Raw genomic sequence first — 15,872 nt, 5'->3', positions numbered from 1 at the left:
CGTGTTTCATAGATGGAACACTGAACGCCCACAAAAGTATCACAGCCTCCTAACAGATCACCTTCCATGGACACTAGAAGACGTTCCTCTGCAGACTTGGAGGAATGTGTGGTACCAACATGATGGCTGCCCAGCCTATAGTGCACAAAGTACTACAGCATGTCTTCACAAAATGTTTCCAAATTGTTGGATTCAATGCAAAGGACCTGTATCTTGGACAGTTCAGTCCCCGGATTTGACATCTGTAAACTAGGGAAAGCTGAAACACACTGTCTAAAAGGACATAACCAACTACACCCAATGATATGCAACAGTATGTTACTGCAGCATGCTTGGATATCATCGCTGAAATGCTAGCACATGTGCAGCAGTTGTTCCATACCAGACAGGAAGCATGATTGCTTCCACTGCTGGCAGTCATTTTGAACACAACCCGTGATGGTCAGCTGTCCTGTTACTTGTCAGAATCCACATAACTAGTGTCTGCACTTTTGCTGTTCTTTATTGTGTGCTGTCATTGGTTCTGTACAAGTGTGGGAACTTATAAAATATATCTCATAAAAAATGACACACTACAGTCCTGCAACAAATGCCAGTGACATTCTAATTTACCCTACTTTTACTTTGTTAACATCAATAGGCATTGTTCCATTTAAAAAAGTATGTTTTCACAACATACACACTTCCTAAGTATTATTAGAATCTGTTGATTGGTTAACAATAGAGCCCTTGACCACCAATCTATTCTGTGAAAACTGCACATAAGTAGCACTTTCCATTTCCACAGCATTTGCGGTGCAAGTTTTAGGTGTTTCACTCTGTGTATAGTCTACATACTCTCCATTCAGTTCCATCAGAAATTTTGCAAATGGCGGTGTAATAATGTGTCCAACTTAAGAAAATTTACTACTCCTACGCCCAGTTTCATCATGTGCTCCATGCCTGCAAATTTAGCACAAAGTGCTTGTCGATGTACAGAACAACGAACCCCATACAAATTGTCTGTCAATTATTGTAATTTTTTGTTCTTTCATCACCAAAAAAATTTTTAGAATCTTTCTGCACAGGTTTGTAATATCCTTCCATAGCAATTATGTGGTACATATGAGTTACGCAATAGCGTAATAGAGATTGAGAATTCCGATTGTTCTCTTCTGTCATTCTCATTCATTGTTAAAGGCATGTGCAATTGTGCAATTTTTGTGCAAAGAGCAGCTGGACCTGTGAACTTGCTTTTGTAGGGTAAAGAGCAATGACACCACAATTCTGCCAACTGAAGAATGTTGTGCTGACTGAAAAATGCCACAAAAGTCTGCTAAATGAAATGTCATGCTGAACTAAGTACTTCAGAGGAGGGCTGAGCAAAGCCGAGATGTACAGAGTAGTACCAGGACAGGCCAAGCTTCGTACCACACGCACACAACACACTGTGCACACACTCAGTTCTGCACACTGTGAACAATGCTTTGATAAAGTATATATGTATTTGTGACTAGTTCCGGGGGCACAGTCCCATTCCTTAACCTCTCATTCTTGTAATTAGACAAGCTGGTAGTGGCACTGGCCATACTTACAGCAGGACTTTATGGACAGGCACTCCTCAATTTTCTCCATACTTCTGGGGTGTGGAGGTCCGTGTCCAGATGTCAAGTTTCTAAAGCAGTACAGTTCAGTTCTCAGAAAATACCCAAAAAATCACATTCATATATGATCCTGGAGCTGTTAAGTGCAACATCAACATTTAGACTACTTCACCAAAGTTACTGGCAGACAAGTGCATACTGCATAAGTCGCGTAACCACGAGGTCCCTGGTTCGAATCTAGCTAGGGCAATTTTTTTACTTTTATATAGATTCTATTTATGTTGTCAAATAGAAATGTTAGTTACAAATATTGACTCATCATTTAAAAATAAAAAAAAGTAGCAGAAATTTTGTTTTCATATGATTAATAATCAAAAATAAAAATATTTTTGTTATAAAATTATTATTCAGTATATGTCAATTGAAATTTCCTTCTGATACAAAATGTAGAATTTAAATAAAAATAAAAAAGTGTAACAAGAACCGAACCAGCCAACTTGTATTTATAAGACTTACATGCAATGTGCTCAGGTCCCAGTGAATCTTGTAAAACGAGAGCAATGTTTTGTGCTTAAGGGGGGGGATGTAACGGAAAATATAAACATTTATTTAAAGAATCATTACAGCCATATTTATTAATGTGCAAATCTAAAATTTTACATGTGTAAAGCAAAAGAGCTGTGTTTTAACAGAAAAAATATAATAAAATATGCAGGATTAATATTTTGCCAGAAATTTGAATTTTTTTTTAAATTGTCTTTTTTATAAGAAGCCATAACTCAAATTCTAGTCATGCAGTTAATCTGAAAATGTTATTGTAGTGTCCTGAGAAGATTATAAGACCACTGAACTACAGTTATTAATTTGTGGTACGAATTGTATCATTAACAGAGTTTTTAATTTTGCACATCCAGAATTAACTTTTTGTTTCCTACATTCTATCATATAAAAATCAGAATGTAAGTGCAGAATCTCATATTTTTTAGTTCCAGGGAGATAGCAACACTCTGCGAACAGTTCATGAAAATTTCATAGCATTAGTGCATATACTTCATGAGAAAAGTGTACTAATAACATAAAAAATGTAGAACCGGAAAAATGAGGTTCAAAGATTTGCTTCTCATAGTCCTACATGTACTAAGCTTACCTCAATTTTAAAATCCTCCATACTGGCACCCCTCATCCTCCAGGTTTCTCTTCTCTCCTCTTTGAATCTGCCTGGCCAGTATTTGCAGGTAAGACATTGATCTGTTAGCTTTCTTGACCCTGCTCTTGTTGATGGTGTAAAATGCTTTTGTTGTACACACACCAGGATCTATACCAACTCTCTTCAGCACTTCAATTCTGCCATTATTTCCGTTATTGTAACATAAAACTGCATCATAGACACCTATTTTGAGTACTTAAAAGTCCACAGAATGTCCTTTTTGAGCATCTAATCCAAATTAAATTATAGAGGCTTTCATTTGCATTTTGTGTCTTTCCATGAAGACACTTTATCAATAAATCAGAGTTTGTAAGAAACCTGAATGTGGGCTTCATCGCATTCATAACAGTTTCTGGTAATGGGTGTTTATGTGATTACGTCTCATTTCCGTTGTTGAACTTACACCAACCGTCTTTCGGGCACAGATTGTGCATTGGTGTTTGATCAGTGGATAGTTCGTGGAAAAACAGCATGCCTCATTGCCTCTAAATTGTGTGTGTTTTTCCTGATAGCTCTCCCATAAAATAACTGAAGAAAATCAGTTTCTTTCAGAGTAAACCTGCCTTTTTGTCCTAGTGGTTTTCCATCCTCAGGTACTTCATCTTTCTTCTCCTTCAGCAAGCGATAAAGCCTACCACCAAGCCTCTTTTGGATGTGGCCAACACATTCCAACTTTTCTATTGTTGTATTGTACAGATCTTTATCTTTGAACGAAGAGGAATCCCCATCACCAACGTATTTAGTATATCTAACACCATACTGGTTCTTGGATCTGGAGAACATCCTCACAACTGCAGCAGCCTCCATGCCTCCACTTGAGCCACTAATAATTTTTAGAGCATGCTACGGCATGCTTTTCTTGCCACAGTTTCTCACTGTCTTCATTGTTGGACATTTTCCTTGTTGCACACTGGTGGCAGTATTTAGACATAATTTCTACGTCTAAAACTTTACCTGAGTCAACACCAATAACAGATGCAATTCCATACAGAGATGTGTGACCCCTTTTCATTAAGGTCCTATCTACACACACACACACACACACACACACACACACACACACGCGTCAGTAACATTTGTAGGAGATTCACTGTCATGAATATCTACCCCAGGATCTATTTCTTTTTGGTTTGTTTCCACCAATTCCTCCACTGCTTTCTTCATAGAAACTTTGACAGTATCGCGAAGAGCATCAGACATTTCTTTATTTATTTTTTCAAACCTTATACAAGGTGGAGGCATGTTCAGGAAACCATACAATAAATTACCTCCTTCCCTGCCCTATGCAAGGCATATCAGAACATATGTTAGCCTAAAATTGCTTTCATAGGCTACCATAGTCAATTTTTTTTTTTTTAGGAGGAAAGTGAAAATTCATAGCCGCACAAATTACAAATTAATTTAAGACCGCAAGCTGTTCCCACTCTTCTTTCTTCAACAACAATCACGCATTCCGTAGTCTAACAACTAACACGTGAACATGAAAACTTTATAGCCTGGCAGAGAAGCTCTAAATCAATAAGTCTGAATTCAGTGGAATCTATATCAACAGCATTCAAGCACCTGTACAATTCTCCTGTCCCACGTTTCGATGCTTATGTTCTTCATGTCAAGCTACTTCCTCCTTTTTGTTGGCAAACTGATTTTCATGAAACCCTGTTTCCTAAACACTGTTTTTCCACCGCCCATTATGCATAAATCTTGACTTCCACATAAAGGTTTGCGAATTCAACCCTCAACCTACTAATATGAAAGTATTCTTGAAACGTAAATAAACCACTGCAATAAAGTTTTCAGGCAAAGACATAGATGTCGGCCAAAGATATCGAAAGAAGATAGCCTTCACACTGACAAAAATTCCGCTGTAGCAAGCAGTTTCCCAAATGTCGGAAAAGGTGGGATTGGCCGCCAGTGCAGAGTTAATAAGTTTAACAATTTAAAGGCATTTCTAAAGCTGCTATCACAATAAGATTCACATACAACTTTGATTAAAGTGTGTAGATAAAAAATCATATTTTTAAAAATTGATTTTTTGAACTCTCTCTCTCTCTCTCTCTCTCTCTCTCTCTCTCTCTCTCTCTCTCTCTCTGCCCCACCCTCTGTGTGGCTGGCCACTGACTTTCAAATTTTGCATGTATGAAAAATACTGATGAGGGCCACTGCAGAAGGACCATTCATTAGACAGAAATCAGTTGTGTAGTTTGCATGTACAACAAGCATTTTAGAATGGACTGGAACCATTAAGCAACTCTAGAAGCAAAAAAGAAAAACTGTGAAATGTAGGTGTGCAACACCTACTCCCAGAAAACATATTTGTGTTTATATTTATGTCAACTTGAAACGCGCGCGCGCACACACACACACACACACACACACACACACACACACACAGTGAGCCTGTGTAGTTTCTAAGTAGAGTACAAGTAATTAAGGTTGCTGTCCTAACTCTTTCCAGGTTATCTTGGATGGTAAGGTTACGAGTCCCACAGGTGGTTACATGCTGTCAATGGGCCGCGGTGGCGTGCTCGTACCGACTAATGTCATGCAAGTGGGTGGGAGGACATACTTGTACACGCCCCCGTCTGCGAGCAACGCACGGCGGGTAGCAGTCACTGCCTCCGCTCCAGCGACAGCAGCTTCTACTGGTCGGCTGGTTACATCTCCGAGCGTCCCTGCCAGCAGTCCAATTGTCCCGCGTATAAGCAGTGTGCGGTCACTAGCTCCACGGGCCTGGGACAGGGCGGCTGGTTCAAGCAGTAGCAGCAGTAGTGCCACCACGACTGTAACGACAAAGTCTTCGCAGCCCAGGTAATTCTGTCCACTGTACCAAAATGTCTCTGAGAGTCATCTTGGTTTCTTTTTGTATCTGCTTCTTAGCACTCGTGAATATTGTTTTATTTGTAAATGTAGACAAGCTAGTTGTTCTTCTTTTCATATTTCACACAATAGATTTTTTTGCTGTTATGTAGTTAATTTAAGTGCACAAATATAATGTTGTATAATTGGAGAACTTTGATAGGTTTCATTGCATGAAACTTGTTTTGTTTGAATGGTAGTATTCAAATGTGACCCATCAAAAGAAAACTGTTGGTCCTTGACATTTTTCTATTAAGCGCATACTGAAGAAGCAAAAGTAATGTTACAGTAGAGCATCAACTATCCGAAACAACTGCAGTGGGGCTGCTCATTCAGGTAAATGGTTTTTCACGTAACTGATCATTTCCGAAAATGTATTGTACCAGTGGTCCTAGGAATATTGTTGTTTTTGTTGTTTGTTGTTGCGGTGGTCTTCATTCAAAAGAATGATTTGGTGCATGTTAGTCTTCTCATTGCTAGCCCCTTCATCACTGCATAACTAGTGCAACCTAATACAGTTGAGTCTGCTTACACTACTGAAGCTTTGGTCAGTCTCTACAGCTGTTACCCTAAACCAAACTGACTGACCATTGATGCAGCAGGATGTTTCATATCAACTGATCCAGTGTTTTACTCAAGCTGTGCCATAAATTTCTTGTTTCACATTTCAGTCCAGCACTTCATCATTAGTTACTCATTGCACCCATCCAATTTTCACTGTTCTTCTGGAGCACCACATTTAAAATTCTTCTATTCTGTGTTATTTATTGTTGGTGTTTCAGTTATGTGTAAGTCTTCACTCCATAGAAATACCTTCAGAAAATTCTTCCTGACATTTAAATTTTTATTTATGTTTTTCAGAAATGCTTTTCTTGCATTGCCAGCCTGCATTTTATTTTCTATCTAGTTAGGCAGTCATCACTTATTCTTCTGCCCAAATGGCAGAATACACCTACTAGCTTAAGTGTCTTATTCCCTAGTCTAATTCTGTCTGCATCGCCTAATTTAATCCATTTCATTTCCTTACCCTTGGTTTACTTTTGTTGATGTTCCTCTCATAACAGCTTGAAGACATTATCCAATTCATTCAACTGTTCTTCCAAATCCATTACAGAGCGAGGTGGCACAGTGGCTAGCACAGTGGACTCGTATTCGGGAGGACGACTGTTCAAACCCACGTCCAGCTGCCCTGTTATAGGTTTTCCATGATTTCCCTGAAATGCTTCAGGCAAATGCCAGGATGGTTCCTTTGAAAGGGCATGGCAGACTTCCTTCCTCATCTTTCCCTAATCTGATGGGACTGATGATCTCACTGTTTGGTCACCTCCTCCCAACCAATCCAAATCCTTTGCTGTCTCACAGAGAGTAACTATGTCATCAGCAAACCTCAAGATTGTATGTCTTCCCTCTCAACTGTTCATAAGAATATGACACAAATAAACACTAAATTAAACAAAAAACTGTAAGTTCATATTTTGTACCACATTTCTTATAAAGAAAAAAAAAAACTGACTACATATCCTTGTTTGAAGAGTTCAAAATGGCCATTAAAGTAGGCCAAAATTTCTTTTTGATTGAGAGCTGAGATATGTTTTTTTTTCTTTTAGTTAGATTTTGCAAGCATTTTAAAGACATCAGTTGGATGCCACATTTTTCTTGTTGTTGCAAGCACTTCATTGTCATCTCTAGTTAGTGAAAGGCTTCCTCACTGGCTCATCATTGACAATGGCAACTGTTTCGTCATTTGTCAGTTATTGATAGTTATTGTCATCACCACATTCCACCCAGTCTTGAATATTTTCCCATTCACAGTCTTCAAATCCTCAAGATTTTAGAATCATACTGGTCAGTTCAAATAAAAATTGATTCATTGATAGTTCTTCAGATGCAAAAATAGACCCAACTAAAGTAAGGAAAGTATTCGAAGATATATACTGTGCTTAAATCCCATTTCCTGCCATTTTCTTATTTTTCTGTGCAAATTTCCATCTTATTGTCAACTACAATCACAAATTTTGCAATATTATCAGTGCTCTTTGTAAGGCATGTGGTTGCTTCTTTTCCAACTCCATATTCTCGAGCTGAGCTTCATCCACAAACACCTTTCTTCAACTGGTCTGTTGCTTTATCAGAATCTCAAATAATAACACATTCATGTTTTGTTGGCATTGTGAACAGCATGACAACAGGAGGGTCTGTCACAAGCAAGGATTCAGAGGTTAACATACAACAGAAACAATGACAGTTGGCAGGGCAGGGGAAATTATCGAACTGGCCAGCAGCAGAACTTCTACGTGGTACGCATGCAAATTTGATTTTGCCATCTGGAACACTTTCGGTTAACTGATGCTACTTGTGGTCAGTATTTGGATAATTGATGCTTTACTGGCTGCTGTAGATCTTGTTAACACAGCATACAGGAAGTTGTTGTAAATGAGCAAAGAAGCCAGATGCAGAGTAGCTCGTTCTCCATTCTAAGAGTGCTTTCTCTATCCAGCTTTAATCCAGTCCTACAGCCTGCAGTCGTCACCTTTTTAGAAAACTACAAGCAGATGTCACTGATATGTATGTGGCAGTAATTTTCACCCAAGACTTATCAGATTTTTTTGTGTTGGTGATGTGCACGATTTCTCTTACTCTTGTTCTTTGCCACATTAGTGAAAGAATTGTTACAATCAACTTCGGTTCTATTAAAGTAATATTCCTTCCACATGACTCATCCAAGAATCTCAGGCAAGTTCATTGCAGAGTGTAAATCAGTAGAATGAACTTGACATTGTCTTACAGATTTTTCAAATTGTGGCAAGTTTTCCTGAAAACTTCCATCAAAATGGCAGTGTGCTCCATATTCCATATCCCATGTTTGAGGTATCACTTCATCAACAAGTGTATTTGCTATGGCCTTTGGAAACAGCTCCAGTTTATTTTCATGTGTATATCGTATGTTCTGTGGATAAAACATGTTTATCCCTGTGCTCTTCTTCTCTATAGTATGCAACTGAACAAGTAAAATGTGCCGAGTCATTAAGAATCATCCAACATTTCCTTAAAGTCCTAGTTTCCTTGATGTTGCATACATTCATTCATCTACAACAATATCAAAGAGAGAAGTCTGAGGTGCTTATGTCACTTTTTGATTGCATTCACCATCTAGTGGAAAAAGTGGCTCATGTTGTTGTTGTTGTTGTTGTTGTTGTTGTTGTTGTCGTTGTTATTGTTATTGAAAAACTAAATGGAAATATTATTGACTGATTGTAGGTGGTATATACTTACAAATAGACAGTTATGCAGTTTAACAGGTGTTTTGATGACACTTTAGATTTTGCAAAAGAGGATGCACATGTCATCAAGGAAAAGTGAGGAAGGTCTGAAGGAGTGATTCTAGTAAATCACATTCAGATTGCAACTGAAACATAAAGGGTATCCTAATGAGGAGGTTCTGAGAAATCTATGGACACTATTGAATATGAGTGAAAAAGATACAGTGCACTTATGTAGAAAATTTGACAGCTACAGTGCCCAGATACAGTTATTTGGGAAGCAGCACAATGCGATTGAAATTGGAACCTGACAGTACAAAAGTAAATGTGTTAAGCACCCCCCCCCCCTCCCCAAAGAAGTATCACAGACCACGTCCTTGTGGTGGTATAGGGGGAAATGATGAACATTACACAAATTAAGGCTAAACCGCATTGGAAAATAAAATCCAGAAGTTCTTACATCAACATCTCCCAGTTGAGTGAACTACTTCTGCCAAGGACTATCCCACCTACTGGGTGTGACCAATTTTTTGATTGGCTTTTGTGAAGGTAGAACTATATGCCATTATACATTGAAAAGAAAGAAGTACTAATTACTGGGAAAGTGTTAAAACCACTTGAAGACAGTGACGAGATATGCAGAAAAATAGAGAAACAAACAGTGAAAAATCCAAGTAGATTGCTACTCACCATATAGAGGTGGCAGAAGGGCACATTGAAAGTAGACAATTAGGTATTATAAACTACTGCACATTCTTCAGAGGTAGACACATTCATACATGTACAACTTCTGCAGTGTGTGTGTGTGTGTGTGTGTGTGTGTGTGTGTGTGTTTTTTTCTATATCTCTGAAGAAAGACTGTCCACTCCACTTACAGTGTACACGTTTGCCATGACCATTGCGTCTGTGTGATGAGTAGCAACCCATCCTATTTCAGAATAAACAGAAGAGGAGAGCAGAAATGGCCTGGAGTGTTCTTGGTCAACTGAAAACACTCCAGGCCATTTCTGCTCTCTTCTTCTGTTGATTCTGAAATAAGATGGGTTGCTACTCATCACACAGATGCGATGGTGATGGCAAACGTGTACACCGTAAGTGGAGTGGACAGTCTTTCTTCAGAGATATAGAAAACACACACACACACACACCGGAAGTTGTACATGTATGAATGTGTTTCTTAAATTGAGTTTCATATTTGTCTGGAATGGAAAGCTTGCAATCAGTGTGCACTACCAGTCATGAATTATAACAGTGAGACATGGCCTTTCAGTGCAGAAAGCATACAAAGAAGATGGTTGTTCGATGGGTAATGGTGTAATGTGTGCTGGGAATTACTCTGAAAGGTAGGGAAACAGACAAATGAACATTGAAACAAAACAGAGTGGAATATGTGCTTTTGACTGTGGATAGAGCTTGGATCAGTGAATTTCTTTTCAGATTCCAAGAGATAAGATTGGACAAAATAGGTGACCTTAATGGAAGATGAGTGACTGACATCAGAAAACATGGCGAGGCAACATGCATAAAACATGGTGAGGCAACGTGCATTTATGTAACTTAAGACTGCAACTCATTGAGAATTCTGCAGGCAGCTTATAAATACTGCTGTGTATTTGGATGAGGCAGTGGTTGCAGTGTCAATTTTTGTGATATTACTGAAGCCTCTGAGGAAAAAAAAAACACTAAAGCTATGTGATAGGGTTCCGTGAAAATGGCATTTCCTTCGGAATGTCTTGACATTTTATGCAAAAGGCTCACATCAGTGTGAGAAATTAAAAGTTCTGTCTTTAAGATGGCGGTAAGATCACGTATTTATGTTCAGTCTTAGTGAAAATATACAGTCTTCTCTTTTTCCAGTAATTTGTAGTCACCTTACAGCGTGTTGGTCGTTATCCTTCAGACTGATACTGGAATAGTTCCTACCGCAAGATTCCTTTAATCCATCTGTATTCAGTTAAACTAGTGTACCACGTCTTATGAGATTGTCATAAGAGGCAGTGAAACCCCACGAAAAAATAAATATGGTAATGTGGCCCAATAAGAATGCACAATTTAAATTACAAACCATTTTTTTCTGATCAATTGGCAGTGCTTGATATTGCTCACTTGTCAGCTAGAAACATTGCAGATGATGAAAATGAACTGAATTGCTCTCAAACGACACACGGTCACTGTCAAAATGTATTATAAACATGGGGAAAGTTCTTCTGTGACTCTCTGCAAATTGCGTTCTCAGTTTCTTGACAGGTTGACTAGTAATTGAAAAGTTCAAAGAAATTGTTTAGTTCCTGATGATAAGCTACAAAAATGATGAACTAACAAATATGCTGAAAATGTTACCTCAGCAAATCAGAGTGTAACTCAGTCATCGAATCACGATTCTCCATTGATCACAAGAATTGAACATTTCAAGGAGACTTGTGCAGTCAATTCTAAATAATTATATTCATCTACACAGCTACAAGGACCAACTGATGCACTTACTACTGCCAGCTGATCATTTGCATCAGAGTGAATTTGCCAATTGGGTGTTGGAATACCAAAATGTGGATCACAATTTGGGAAGGAATGTCATCATTATGGCACATTCCCAACAGGCATAAATATCACATTTGAGATGTCAATAATCCTAGACTAACACTTCGACAACTGGTATATGCGCAATGAGCCACAGTCTGGTGCTGATTTTGAGCAAATGAAATGCTGCAGGTTATGCTGTGATGGTGTATTTTGGCTCAACATGAGTTTCTTGGCCCCCAGTTTAGGGGGGCGGGGGCAGTCCGCAAAAACTCGTGGCTCCAGCAAGATGGCATCACCTGTTACACTGCATGTGAATTGTGGACATTGTTGCAAGAGAAATTTTTTGTGTTAACTCACCCAACAGAGACCGAAACTGGCCACCGAGAGCTTGCGACACGTTGCGTGGTTTTATGTGTAGTTATCTTTGTGAGGAATGTCGGCGTGAACAGTTACGCACATTTCCAACTGGATGGCTACATCACTGAAGTGAAGTGTTACATTTATGATAACGAGAATACTTGAGATTTTTGAACAAAGTTTCTGCAGACGTTTGTGTGATGCCATTTTCCACATGTAAGTGCCTTATACACTAATGAACTTAAAATAAAAACATTCCAAGTAGCTATTGTGCTTCATTCAAAAATTAAATTTTGCATTCTTATTGGGGGCACCCTTTTTCACAAGTTGTGCAGGGTGTAAAAGTTGTTCAGCCAGATACTTATTACAGTAATATGAACTTGGAGATTAAAATTTTGTGTAATTTTGCGTTGTGGTTGTCAGTGTTCCAGAATGTGAGCATTAGATTGTACTGTAGTGACTTTGCCCACAGGCTATCGGTGACAGTTGTGCCCAAGAGTGGTACAACAAGCACCTCTTTGCCAAAAGGTTCTGTCCCTGGTCCAAAACCAAGCACCATAGTGACACCCACTGGCATCGTGCTGAGCCGTAACTTAGATGTCACCATGTCACCTGTGTCCCCGCAGTAAAAAAAAAGTGTGTTTATACTTTCAGGTAATTGTCAGTGATAGAATAGAGATTGTGTAACAGCATGTGTGTATAACTCTCTTGTCGCTCTTCTTGTCTGACGCTGGCTGTGGACTGTGGGTGAACCTGAAAATCTGTACATCAGAGTCTTTGTTCATCAGAACTCTATTCTAACTGCAGGATGTTTCTGATATTTGGCTTTCTATTTTCCCACCATAACTGTTGGCTGCTTCAAAATTTTAACAGATAGTGCATTTAAAATAGCTTGTGTATTCTCTTATATTTCCTATTCAGTCTATTTCTCTATTAACACTGTGCCTATAAGCACATCCCACTTCCTGTTTTCTCACTCATTAGCGCATGCCTTAATTAAACTTAAAAGCACATCTGTCTCATTTGTGCTCCCTTCTCTCTTCAGTAATTTTTATATGTGAAAGACTAACAAGGCAAGTCTGTAAATTGGACCTCATGTATCAAAGTGTGCAAGAAAACCACATGTAGTTGACTACGACTGGCAAGAGTATAATGGTGTGTTTACAAAACATATTTAATGGTTTACATTTAAAATTTGCCATAGACACACATGTTTTTGTTGGCAGTGTTCACCAAGAGGAACAAAGAAGTGCAATAATGTTTTTGTCTAGGATTGATAGTTAGTTTACCAAATTAAGTTGTGTAATTTGTCACCACATTGTGTTAGCAATGGACACACCTAATGGCCACTATTTGGTTGTATTATTTGTACATAGAACAGTTTCATTATGGTAATATTGCCAACATTTGCTTTAAGAATCATGAAATGAGGTTGTATACACGAGAGAGAACTGGAGAGAAAGAAGGGTTTCAGACAGGTTATATAACGCTAAGACAGATTTTAAAACCAAATCTTAAACTGCAAAACATTTCCTGGGGCAGATGAGAATTTATGGATTATGAACTGAGTATTAAAACTGAAAAAAATTAAAGGCACAGGATTTGGGTAAACTGTAGGGTTATATTATTTTTACACAAAACAATTGCATTATAATAGTATTACTAACTCGTGGTTTAAGAGTCATGAAAGGGGGTTGTATATGTGGAAGAGATGTGAAGACAGAATGTGATTTCCCATAGATTGTTATGTTGAGAGAGAGAGATCTCAAAACTAAATTTTAAAGGAGGGTGTACATGTGGAAGAGACCTAGAGACATAAATAGTTTATGGTGAGACAGAGACTTCAAAACTAAATTTTAAAACTGCAAAACATTTCTAGGGTCGGAAGTGGACTATGACTATAACTTACTGGTGGTTCTGCTTATTGAAACGAGTTAAGGACACAGTACTTGATTAAATTAAAAGAATCAGACATTGTTGAGAGTTACACAGGGAGCATTAGGCAAAGACTGTTTGAAACGGGGGAAAGGAATACAACAGAAGGCAAATTAGTAGCCGTGAGAGATGTTACTGAGAAGCCAATATAGGATCAAGTATGTAAACAGACAAGGCCTATTAGAAATCCTTGGACAAGATGCAGGATATAGAACTTAACTGATGTAAGGAGAAAATATAGAATTGCAGCAGGTAAAAGGGCATTACTGGTGGCTAAAAAATGAGACTTACATATTGTGCAAAATGTGCTAGAGGACAAATGCAAGTCTGTAGAAGAATGCATGGCCAAGGAAAAGACAGGTGTCACTTATAGCAAAATTAGAGATGGAAGAAAGAGGTGATATTCCAAGCCTATGTTAATTCTTTCACTGCTGTGGATGTGTGTACAAATCCTGCTGCGCCATTCCGCAGCTGCTGTGGATGTGTATATGTACACCGCTTAGGTTTTCCTGCAGTGCTATGAGATGTCTGTATGCGTCCTGAGTTGCCGACCTCTCATTCCTGTGGACAAGCTACTTTCATATCTCGGTGAATAAAAAAGTTCGTCATTTAGTATACAACAGATGTGCCTCACTGTGTGCTCTAATTGGGGGGTGGGCGGTCAGGCCTCATTTCGGTAGCTTGAATCATTTGAGATATGAGGATTGTTATGACCACATAATCCATGATGTTTAATGACATGAATGGGCACGTCGCACATGACTGTGTGTCATATACAAACCCAATAACCCGAGAACGAAATCAGATATCGTCCTGCTCTCAATTTCAAATAAAGTTTGATATATTACCTACATTTCATTTACTGCAATGTATGAACTGAAATCAACTATATGTAAAGCTTATGCAGTGTGTTTTTACCTCTACAAAACCTTCAAATTTTCACACTTTGTTTTACTTACCATGATGCAGCACAGTAACAGTCCCATATAACAAAAAGAAATCCAGTCCTACATCAAGTGACAATATCAGACTGTAAGATGTGCAAAAATAAAGTTTTTCCACTTAATAGTTTTGGAAAAACAGTTAATAAGTATTTCATATTAGCCAGAACGCTCTCTCTCTCTGCTCAGTAACCAGTATTTGATGAGCAATATGGCCGTAACAGAAGCCTCCCTCAGCACAGAATGGAGGGAGCACGTCTATAGCAGTGAAAAAGTGCAAACAAATGGAGAAAGCTGATAGATAGAATTTACATATTGAAGTGCTGTAAAAGGGAAACGAGCTTGAGGACACAGTTGTAGAAAAAAAGAGCAAGTAGGTGAAGATGAGGACAGTACTGCCAGAAAAATTTGGCAGAGTATTGAAAAACCAAAACTGGATCAAGACCCTTGGATTAAATGGCATTCCCTCTGAATTATTGAGATTGTTGGCAGCGCCAGCCATGACAAAACTATTCCATCTGGTGTGGTTGAGAGAGAGAAAACAACATAATTGTAATTCCAGCAATGGCAGATGCTGACAGGTGAGAGCACTACCAAACTATTGGTTTAATAAGTCATTTTTGCAAGACACTGACTCAAATTATTTACAGAAGAAAGAGAAAACTAGTAGAAGTTGATATTGGGGAAGATCAATTTGGGTTCTAGAGAAAAGTAGGAACGCATGAGGCAATACTGACCATAGGACCTGTGTTTATAACATTTGGAGAGTTAGGGAAAGCTTTTGACATTGCTGACTAGCATTCAGTCTTTGTAATTCTGAAGGTACAAAGGGTAAAATATAGATATCTAAAGTTTATGTACAACTCGTACAGAAAATGAGATTTTCACTTTGCCTGGAGTATGTGTGCTGCTATAAAACTTCTTTAGAGAGTAGGAGATGAGGTACTGTCAGAAGTAAAGGTGTGAGGACAGGTCATGAACCTTGCTTGGGTAGCTCAGTCGGTAGACAAGTTGCCCGCGAAAGGCAGCTGTCCCGAGTTAGAGTCCTGGTCCAGCACACAGCTTTAATCCGCAAGGAAGTTTTAACTTGTACAGAAATCAGACTGCAATTGTAAAAGTCAAAGCACATGAAAAAGAGTCAGTAGTTGAGAAGGAAATGAGACAGGGTTGTAGCCTCTCCCCGATGTTATTCAAACTGTACATTGCACAAGCT

General features: G+C 38.5%; 1 protein-coding gene across 1 annotated transcript in view; it reads left to right on the top strand.

Annotated features, from left to right (window-relative positions):
• The window catches only part of LOC126209861 (mucin-17), a 154,312-nt gene that overhangs the window by 115,813 nt on the left and 22,627 nt on the right, over nucleotides 1–15,872 (top strand). The window contains exons 16-17 of the mRNA XM_049938987.1: nucleotides 5,246–5,598; nucleotides 12,256–12,437. Of these exons, the coding sequence (XP_049794944.1) occupies nucleotides 5,246–5,598; nucleotides 12,256–12,412 (510 nt within the window). The 3' untranslated portion in view covers nucleotides 12,413–12,437. The remainder of the gene's footprint in view (nucleotides 1–5,245; nucleotides 5,599–12,255; nucleotides 12,438–15,872) is intronic.

The sequence above is a fragment of the Schistocerca nitens genome, chromosome 10 (assembly GCF_023898315.1).
Source record: "Schistocerca nitens isolate TAMUIC-IGC-003100 chromosome 10, iqSchNite1.1, whole genome shotgun sequence".
Lineage (NCBI taxonomy): Eukaryota > Metazoa > Arthropoda > Insecta > Orthoptera > Acrididae > Schistocerca > Schistocerca nitens.
This window is presented reverse-complemented; position numbering and strand designations above follow the sequence as displayed.